At 32.9% G+C, this 11,410-nt stretch overlaps 1 protein-coding gene across 1 annotated transcript; it reads right to left on the bottom strand.

Moving 5' to 3' along the window:
• Positions 1-9,484: 9,484 nt before the first annotated feature.
• ColSpa_08939 (putative methyltransferase tdiE) lies at positions 9,485-10,136 on the bottom strand (the record flags this gene model as incomplete). Its single annotated transcript, XM_049275151.1, has 3 exons — positions 9,485-9,557; positions 9,612-10,031; positions 10,087-10,136. 3 exons carry the CDS (start codon positions 10,134-10,136, stop codon positions 9,485-9,487), a joined length of 543 nt encoding a protein of 180 aa, XP_049131108.1.
• Between the last annotated feature and the right edge of the window lie 1,274 nt (positions 10,137-11,410).

Raw genomic sequence — 11,410 nt, 5'->3', positions numbered from 1 at the left:
GTATTATAAGTTTATATAAGTTATATAAAAAAAAAAGATTTTAGAAATAAGATAAATTAATAAAAAAAATAACCTTATTAATACCTTTACTAAAAAATTACTAAACTTAGTACTTAGATAATTAATTATAATAAATATGTTAAGGATTTAAATTAAAGTATATATTAAAAGATTAAAAGAAAATATTTAATAATTAATTTATATAATTTTATTATTATATATTATTAATGATTTAAAAATAAAATATAACTTTAAAAAGGTATTTAATATATTTAACTATTACTAATACTAATCTTAATATTAAATTATACCTCTATTATATCTATAACTTTCTTAAATTACTATATTATATAATTTATTTAATTATTATATAAGATTTTAGAGAAAAGAAGTTATATAATTACTTTTTATTAATAACTATAAGGCTAGTAGAAGTACTAAGAAAGTAACTACCCTTACTAACGTTCTTACTAAGCTTATTACTAAGCGTATAAGGCTTATAAGCATTAGTGACGTTAAGAGCCTTATAGTTACTAGGGCTATTATTATTATTATTATTATTATTACTTAGGTTATTAGATAAATTAATATCTTGATTATAGTAGGTATAGTAAGCGCTATGCGACTACTAGACGCACTTAGCGCAGGTATTACCCTGAAAGGTGAGAATGCGGGTATATTGGTAGAAGCGTAGAGAGTTAGTAGTTATACATTTATTGCTATAGGTAATAGCTATATGACTATGAGACTGAACTAAGACTATAAGGAAATAGCCTTAGCAGTAGATGATGTTAGTAATAAACTGCTAGACAAAAGTGTTATTAGTAATATGGATCTTAATATTGCATAATAGTATGTTGATAATAAGACGCTCCTTATCTTATAGTTAAGGTTAATATATAAAGATAAGGTAAGGATAAAAGTAATATACGTTAATAGCTAAAGCTAGTAGAAGAGCATAATTATTAGTGTTACTAGTTAAAAGACAAAGCTAATAACTACTAGACGTATTAATATATATATTAATATTACTAAAGATTAAACTACTAGGGGTAGTAAGAGATATAATAAATTAATTATATAAGGTACTATTAATAAATTAATAAAAGGAAATATATAAAAAGAAATCTTATATATAAGTAGTTATTATTAGAGTTAATTAAGGAAAAAAGGGAAAATTATTATTAATTAATTATATAGAAAAGTAATATATATAAAGGGTAAAAAAGAAAAAAAAAAGAAGAAAAAAAAATAAATAAAAAGGGTTTTAAATAGCTAAGGTTATTATATAAAGGAAGGAAGGTATATTAATAGTAGAAGTAGAAGTAAAGTTAATAAGAAAAAAAGGAACTTTACTAATATGTAACTTGTCTACTTAACTAGGTAAGAAGAAAATAGATAGTTGCTTAGAGTTTTAATATTAGTAATTTATTATATAACATAAATAGCTTAACTTATAGGGTTATATAATAAGGTTATTAATATTATAATTAGTGTAACTTAATTAGATACTATAAGGAGTTATATAGTTATAAAAGAAAAAGTTGTAAGTATTAGAATAATAGTATTAGCTAGTTATATAATATATATAACTTAGGGATATATATTATAGTAAAGGGCATAGACTAGATATTTAGCCCTTGGTTATCTATTAAGGGGATTAAAAGTATATTTATACTAAACTGACTTAGGGATATATAAGATCATATATTTTGTGTATGAAAGCTAAGTCTTATAGTTAGGAAGATAATTATGGAAAATATATCTTTGGTTTACCTTAACTTTAACCTAAGTACAATTATACAAACAGGTTCTCTTAGGAAGAGAGAATCCATTCAACAATTAATATAATTATATTAAGGCTATATATATAGTTAATTTATATATAGAACCTAAAAAGTAATCCTAGAAAAAGTAGTTTATTTATTCTTTTATTATTAGTAATAAATATACTAGTTAAGAAATAGTAGCCTTTAACCTAGATAAGTATAATAGCTACTCTATTAAAAGATATACGCTTTAAATTAGGATTAAAAGCGTTTATTCTAAGTAATATAGTTATAAGCTTAATAGTATACTTATCTATATATAATCTTAAAATAATATTAATTTATAAACTATTATTAATAATACTTTTAATTAAGTTATTCTAATTAAAGCAAAGACTATTAACTTAGATATTTATTATAAAGTAAAGTATTATAAAGTATAAAATAATAGACTTAACAGTAGTTAAGTTAAGCGTCTTAATAAGTCTAACCTTAATAGTTCTACTTATAAGGTTTAGGATATCTTTGTTATATTTATTAATTACTTTATAGGCTCCTGATCTTTTACATGGTTTTATTTCCCTAATTAGGTCAAAGAAAACCTCTAAGTAAATATCTAAATACCTATTACTATCTAGTATCTAGTATATTATTACTATTATATCCTAGTTAAGCTAAGGCTAGACTTAAAGCATAACTTTAAAGGGAATAGTAATATTCTCTTTAAATTTCTTAGTAATAGCTTAAGTAAATATAGCTTAGTCTATTATCTTTAGCTAATTTAAGATAGAACTCTTCTTAGTAGCTCTTTAAGTATATCCTAGGCTATATATAAAGCTAGTGTATTTAACTACTAATATAGTTTAAACAAAAGAGGACCTTAAACTTTCAGGAGTCTAATAGGCTTAATCAAGGTATATTAGACTAGTAGATTATATTAGTAGAGGAGTCTAGGTATAAGTATCTATGTTTATTTTCTTAGCCTAAAAGCTAGGACTAAAAGTACTTTCTTTTTAATATATATTTTTTAAAATAAAGCCTTAGTATACTAAATAAGGCCTTACCTAATTAAAGTAATATAGAATAAGTTATAGTATTATGTCTAATAACTTAGTAACTACGTTTATTTTTATTCCTTAAGTTAAAAAGACTTTAGCGTATATTTTAGAAGATACTAAGACGTATTTAACAAGATTTACCTAGGCGTCTTAGGTGTTTAGTAGTAAGTAGTACTATATCTTAGGTTAAAAAAGACGTTTAATACTTTAATTAATTATATATTTTATTGCTTTTATAGCTTCTAAGAATAAGGTGTTATTTACTATATAGGTAAGGATAATAACTTAGTTAGGCTAGTAGTTTTTATAGGCTTCTTAAATAATAATATTAGGAACTTTGTTTACTTTAATATTTAATTCTTAAAGTACTTTATACTTATAAACGTTATAGTTTAATATAATTAAGTTAGCCTTTTTGTTTTTTTTAAGTTATAGGTATATCTAATACCTTTTTTAGTTATATATATTATACTAACACTAATTAGAATAGCCTAAAATAAAACCTAGCTTATTAAAGAAAAATAGTTATTAAGCTAGTAATATATATAGCTATAGAGAACTAGATATAGAAACGTTATAACTATATGTAACTATAGGTTAACTATTAAAGATAGTTTAGGCTTTAAGACTAGCTTTTATAGTAAGTATAAAGGCTACTACTGTTTTTGAAAGTTTATTTATAGTAGAATTAGTTATAACTTTAATGTCTTTAAAAGTAAACTTCTTAAAGAGTATACCTTTAACTTAATTAAAGCTAAAAGGCTACTTTAAGAAATAAAGAACTATAGCTAATAAGAAGAAGGTAAAAGTATTAGAATCTCTATAATAACCCTTATATCTTAACTTTTGTTTTACTTATATAAGTATTACCTTCTTAAAGGTATTAAAATTCCTTTTCTTAAATAAATTAATAAAAAAAAGTCTTATTTATAAAGATACTACTATAATTATGTTTTTAGAAAATTGTATAATAAAAAGCTTAATTAGCTCTTAAACGCTTATTATAGGCTTCTCTTTAGCTTTTACCTTTTCTTTTATACTCTTAACCTTTTAAAACAAAGTTATAGTTTCTATTAGGTTATTATTTTTAATTAAGTTTTCTTTTATAAGGTCCTTAATATAATAGTTTAGTTAAAAGATAACTTCTTTATTAAGTTATTTATAAATATTAAGAAAAAACTTACTTAGTTCTTATTAAGTCTCTTTTTTAGCTTTAATCTTTACTATTACTTAGTGTTTATTAGGTAAATACTATAGTAATACTTTTATCTTCTCTTTATTAAAGTAACTTATAAGCCTAATTAAGGCTTTATACTTATTAAAGAAATTAGTAATATTATAGCTATTAAAAGTAAAGGCCTCTTTAGTATCTAGTAATAGTATCTTAATAGTTAATTAACGTAAATAATTTGTTCTACTCTAATTAAGCTTAATAAACCTTTAGTCCTTAGTTATACTTATATTAACTATTATTAATAGGTTTATTATTAAGAGTTACTAGGCCTAGAAGTTTATTATAATAAAAAAGTCTAATACTAGATCAAAAAAAGAGGTTATGTTTTTACTAACCTAATTAGAACTTCTTTTATACTACTAATAGCTCAAGCTTAGGTCCTTGCTTTTGCTTCTCTTAGTAGTTTTAAAGTTAGGAATCCTAGGACTAGTCTTAGACTTAGTATCTATATTATTATTAAGGCCTTAGTAACTCTAGAAAGCTTTATTAGCAAATAAGGTAACCTAATTAGTTAAACCTCTAAGTTACTTTATATTAGTTATTAATAAGGTTAGCTTAGATATATTACTAATATCTTAGTAAACTAGTTATAAAAAGTATAAATAGTATTAATTACTTTAAATTAATTTTAAAGTACTATATATAAAATCTCTTTAAAGTTACTACTTAGCTTAATCTATTAACTTAATTAGACTTAAAAGTAATATTTTATATATTTTTATAAAGTATTAGTTTATTATATCTTTAATTAAGTTTCTAAAAAAAGTACTTATTAAGTTTAGGCTAATTTTAAAGGAATATTAAATTTCTATTACTACTAATTTATTAATACTAAAACGTTTAGTCTCTATTAATAGTATAATGTTAAACTTAATTAAACTAAGGCTTATATAATAATAAGATCTTAAGAAGTTCTAGGCTTAGTTTATAGTTATAATTATTTTATAACCTATACTAAGAGAACTTTTTAGCTTACTAATCTTAATAAAAGATATTATTCTTATCTTATTATTTTTCTTTTTTTTTTTATGTCTTATAAGCTCCTTTTTTTAATTAAGCTTACTTAATATTTACTTATAAAAGGATTACTTATATAAAAAGTTTATTTAGCTATATTATGTTATTATAGCTAATTATTTATTTCTTTACTTTTTTAAAGAATCCTACTTTTCTTAGGTCTTATTTATTATAGTTTCTTAAAGTTAAGCTTATTTCTATATCTAAGACTAAGTCTAATTAAGTTAAAAATATTATTTCTTTTATATCTTTTTAATAACATATTCTATTAGTTAAAGCTATTTTTAAGGTACTAATATTAGATTTATTATATAATTAAAATAAAATAATAAAAAGATTAGGTATTTAATTTACTTTTAAAGTATTATTAAAACTATATAAGATAAAAGAAACTAATAAGTAAATAGTTAATATATAAACTATACTAAATACTAAGGTCCTAGTATTATTATAAGTACACCTAGAGTAACTAATTACTTTAAGTAATTACCTTAATACCTAGACTATAAGATACTACTCTTTTCAGGTCCTCCTTAGCCTAATTAGGGCTATAAGTAAACTAGAAAAGTATATCTTTTACGTCTTATAGTTTGTTCAGATTTGCTTTTATTACTAAGTAGTATGTATATATATATTGTGATCTTTAGAGGAAAAGGATACCCTCTTAGACCTTAGAGGTCTAGTTAGGCCTAAGGAAATAAAGCAATAGTTACTTATTATATGTCTTGTTTAGATATTAAAGTAATAAATTTGTCTATGTTTATCTAAGTGCCTGTCTAAAGATGTTAAGCTTATCTCTCTGTTTATGCTAAGATGCTGATCTCTGTGATAGTATCTGACTAGAGTCCCCTTTTGTACTTGGAAGGGTCTTGCTTAGTCACGTCTGATCAGGCCTGTGATTATGTCTGCAGGCTGATAAAAGGAAAAATGAAAACGCAAAACCCTATCCCTTTCCAGTATTTACTTTATCTACTATTATATAGTCTACGCCTAGAAAAATAAAGAACCTTAATAGTTAACTAGACTTATTTAATAAACTAAATTAAAGTATTACTATATAACGCTAGCTCTTTAAAAAGGTCAAAAAAGGCTTCTAAGAGCAGTCCTTCTAGTTAGCTATTACCTAGCACTAAATACAGCTTCTCTAAGACTAAATCAGTAATATTATAGTAAAAAAAAAGAAGATTATTAAAATTAACCCTAATACTAAGTTTATTCATATTAGCAATATATAGTAAGCCTAAATCGAGGTTAGTAAAGTTGAAATTGACACAGATGAATCTAGCGTATCTGATTGCCCTAGTGAAGTAGAAAGCTGTATCATAGTTGCATCTGGGCCTCGGCGATAGTTAATTGAAAAGGGTGGTGTTGTTGCGATAGCTTCGTTTTGTGGGTGCATACATGGGTGGAGTGCCTAGAAATGGGTGACTTGACTTAGCCTACATTAGCAACTTACCAACTAAGCATGAGGTATTGCCAGCATATTACCTGCATCTGGTATTAATAGGGCATTAAAGAACTCTTATATTGCATGCTTTCTATACCTGCCTAAAGCATTGCATCTTAGACTTTACCCCGTTACCGCAGCAGGATTAAGAAAACTCATAGACATTGATGAAATTGTAGTAGCCAGGCTTGCATGGGTAGCTGTCATCAAACTGAACCCAGACATAATCGAGTATCTTCATTTTGATGCTATGCCCTAGGGTTACCAAAGACATATCAGTTTATTCTGTTGTGTTAAAAGCTGCGAAAACTTGGATCACAAGAACCAAACAAGGATAACAATGAGATGCAGGACTTTATTAAGGCAAGCTCAAGCCGTGCTGGGCGCAGTCGGATACTCCTGCAGATAAAAGAACAAGTGACAATCACAACAGAAATAGCAAGCAAAAGTTGCTTCAGTTTGTCAACGAATGGTTAAGGTCCATATCGTAGGTTGTAGTATCCTTGATCAATGAGGAAAGGTATCAAGGTGTTTGAATACCATTCAGAGCAGCTGAGATTAGCTCCCGCCCCGATGACTTCGTAGTCTCGCTGAATTGGTTGCTTCAAACTTTATGAGTGTCCCTATGTTACAACCTAATTTCATTGCCAGGATTCTCATACCGCCATTTGTAGGAGCATACAATACAAACGCCAGCGACACCCTCATTGCCGCTTGCGAAGGGTGTATTGAAAGCAGCCGTTAGTAGAAGATTGCCACCAGACGCTTTCTTAAGGTGATGTGTCGAAAACGCTCGCCCATTATTGGTGATCAACTTCGTATTTGATGCAGGTCAAACTATAATAGTGCAATGTTGGGATTCTGTGTCGCGAGTCAAAACGATCGCATTATTGAATGTTACGAGCAGGTCAGAGCAACCAACTGTGGCATAACTCAAAGCTTCGGTAATGATGCGCCTGCTAAATTATCCCCTGTTCTGCACTATATGGTTACGCCGGCCAGCACCCCAACTGGTTGGGCCGTAACAATAGACCGCTCAAGGCTTGCAACAAATTATGGTGAGCTTTAAAATTGCCGAGTGTCCGTAGATTTACCAAGTACTTTGGTGGAACGTCATACCTTAAAGCGCGGTTATGCAACTTTTCAGAATAGGCAATACGGGATATAGTTGCCAGTATTTCCTTCCACAACATAGATATAAGGCCACTACCACTCAGGAGCGTGTCTTCAAATTCACTTTAAAGCTAAAGCATTTCGTCCATGTGTACTGTACTTCAGGAAATAGCCTGAGCGGGTCTCTCAGTTTCCCGAGTACAGCCCCCTCTGGCAGATCAGATCTATTGTCAAGCTAAAATCAGCCGGAAATTTCCCCTTGGTTTCTATCTGATAGAACATGAACCTAGTCATTGAAGATGCACACAAGAATATGTGTTTACAGGTGGTCTTGGCCCAGGGTGTTTGGTGTTTGCTACATCGTGCCGATCCTCCACAGGTTATCCCATCTACTCGTAAGAACAGGGTAGACCAATCGATTTGATTGTCCAGGTATTTTAGCTCAATTGGAGATTCAAGAATTAACGATCTTAGATCAAAGGTAGGAGTTAAAACGAGAAAGCGAAAACACTCGATGGGGTGATAGGAATCACCGCAGCCCGATGCAACGGACTTTTGTCAAACTCAACAGAAAAATGCCTCCATGAAGACAAATCCGACCGCCCCACCAACGATATTCTAGCCCGCCGTAGATTTCGCAGGCCTGATGAAATGATTGTTGCCAAAATGCTTCGATTCAATGCGATTCGCCACGTGGAAAGGGAGATGGTCACTCCAGATTTGTAGATTCAAGGATTGGGATCCACTGCATTATTAGGTCTACCCACGGTATTTGAAAGCGTTGGCGTCAGCGATGTGACCGTGGTGCTTGTGGAACTATTTAAGCTTCCGCTGTGACGGAATCAATATAGGCAGAGATCGTTGTGAAGGCAAGCACCGCGTTTGGCGCTGAAGCGCCCGTTTCGAGCGGTGAAGCCAACGATCTAGAACCGGGACACGACGGGACGACCGAGGAAAAAGATGCAGAAACCAAAACCAAACCAAAACACAATACAAGCAGCATCAACTGAAGCCTCGACAGGCTACATCAGCGATATTCGAGGATTGCGTAGCAGCTGATAACAAAGCCACGATAGGAAGGCGAAGCTCTAGAGGATCTTAGATTCATTACTTGACCAATCCTGCAACGATCATGGCACCGTCCAACGGACGGTGCAGGTGCCGATCGGGCTGTGGTGGTGCTGTAGAACTGCGAAAGGTCTGTGTGCGAGAGAGGCACAGAAGTTCTCACCGTTTCAGTGTCCACAGCAGTCACTATCATGAGCAATCCGGCACGTCAATTGGGATACTAGTGAGATAAAAAACAAAATTGCAATCCAACAATGAGAAATATTGATGTTCGTCGACTCGAAGTTCGTGGGACTCATAAGGTGTGTAGGACAATAGAAGTGCTTCGTCCCTAGTGGTAGTAGTTGGACGGGACATAATTAGATTGAGCCGACAGGGCTGTGCGAAACACTAGTGTGACATTGTTATCTGATGTCAACAGCACAAGATCTGCATAATTTGATGTCGGGTGCATTGATTCAATTGTCGAGAGCGGTAACACTTTGAAACGTGCATAATCCAAGAGAGACACATGCACAATTCTTTGCAGGCAATGTTTTCGAAAGGAACAAACGAGTTTTGATAAGTATGAGCTGCGAGATGAATAGGTTGGGAATGGTGCAGCTGACTAGTGAAGCAGTAAAGAAATCGAAAAAAGGAATGGGCTTTGTGAAGCGTCTCCTTTCGCCCTAGCCCAGTGCCCTCTGCCCGCCACGCCGTATTATTTCTATCCCGGGCTGTAAGCTACGGGTTGAGACACAATGTCCCCATACCGTACCAGCATTGATCCAACTTGAGGTCACAGGATGGCTGGCGTGCTGTCCGCATCTTCGTCGGTGGCTGTCTCCGGCCTTCTAGCGTAGGTTACTTGTCTGCGAAGTTTGAAAATAAGTTTCCATGCGTTACATAAAAGGGAACAAACTTACACATTCCAGTACGCATGCGTGTTCTTGTTCTTCAGATCGTTCCGTACTCCTGCGCAGAGAGCCAGAACCTCTTCTTGCGTCCAGTCTAAAGCACGCGTGAAAAGAGCCAGTGACAGTGCCTCGAGGCCCAAGTTGAGATTGACATTATGCCATTTCCCAATTTCCTTGAGTTTCTGATCCTTGGGCCACGAATTTAGAGGCCAAATGTATTTCTTGACAGTGATATCAACGAAGCCAGCATCTTCCATAGCCTTGGTGTACTTTGCGGGACTCTCGATGGAGCGGCCAATCTTGTTTCCAGCCTCAACCATGAGCTCCTGCCACTGGCGCAAGGGCGAACCCTCGACAAGAGTACCATCATCGCAGCCCAATGGCAACACGAAGCCTCCGGCCTCGAACCAGCCACCAGGCTCCAAAGCCCTAAGGATTTCTGTCAGCGCACATAAAACGAGGACGGCTTTCAGATTTGCCTTACTTGTAGGCCTTACGGATAATTGCCGCTGGGTTTGCAAAGGAGCCCTCCATCGTTCGGCAAAAAATGTAATCAAAAGGTTTTAGCCAGGTCCACTCCTTTTCCAGGTCGTCAATCTCAAAAATGCAGTTAGGAGGAGCCCTGCAAGCATAATGACGTTAGAAACCTTCGTCAATATAAGCAGGCTTTCTCTAACCATTCAGGCTGGGTAGGACTCAGGTCGACGCCAATAACCTGTGACAGATCAGCTAGGAGTGTTCCACCCTTTGCGGCTTCCTAGATATCAAACCTCAGCAGCAGGAAATGCATCCGCTATAACGTGCATGTCAGTATGTAAACATTGTGAAAAGAAGAGAAGATGAAACAAGCATCATAAGACACACAAGAAAGAAATTGCGGATTTCCGTACCATAGTCTATAGCCCACACGCCAGTGCCTGTGCCCATATCTAGTACACGCTTGGCTGTCTTGTGAGCTGGTGCAACAGCGAGCTCGCCGTCGAGGGTAAGGTTCCAAATTTGATGTTGAAAGTCTGCAGTTGTTATCAATGGCAATTTTCCTAACGGGGAGCACAAGTCATCCAATCTAACTCCAGCGAGAACGATTTAGAACGTACCAAGACGATCATTTTCCCGCTAGTCCCTGCTGTCAGGTCTTGCAGTAAAAGACTATTACAAACTGGAATAGACTGACCTCGTCGTTTGGGTAGTTGTACTCTTCCTGCCATTAGCAAATAATGTCAATACTTTTTGATAAACCCTTTACATACTTCCGGCACTCATTGAGTGATAGGTTCGACCATTTTCGGTTCGATGTTCTCGAATGCTGGCTGTTAAGGACGTCACTGAGGACTCTTCATACTGCTGGAGAGTAGTGTAATGTCAGTTGGGAACTTCTCGCTTGAGACAAATCTCGTTTGGAGAAAGAATAAGATCAGTGGAACCAACATCGCTAGTTTCCTCAAAGTCGTCAGCTTCAGCCACCTGGGTCGAGTTCATCAGTCTTGTCACACCGAACACCGAAAGCCAAGACTTGTATCTTACGATATGTGTCTCCTGCATATCTAGTCGAGCTAACGAGGTCAGAAGTATCCAAAGTTTAAAGTAGACGTATGATCAGCAGAAGGTCTCGCAAGGAGGGTCAGTTCCAGTCAACTGTTTAAGGAAGCAAGATTCAAGGAGGTACGAGAATCGCTAGGCAGGGAGGGGAAATCAGAATCCTAAATACCGACCATTACTACTAGGGTAGCCCCCGCTTTAATATGGAAATGGTGTAACACCATTCTCCAGATGGTGGAGGAAAGTTGTCTAGGCCCGGAGGAGTTACT

The sequence above is a fragment of the Colletotrichum spaethianum genome (assembly GCF_022836535.1).
Source record: "Colletotrichum spaethianum MAFF 239500 DNA, contig25, whole genome shotgun sequence".
NCBI lineage: Eukaryota > Fungi > Ascomycota > Sordariomycetes > Glomerellales > Glomerellaceae > Colletotrichum > Colletotrichum spaethianum.
Note: the sequence above shows the minus strand (reverse complement) of the source record. Positions and strands in the feature narration are given on the sequence as shown.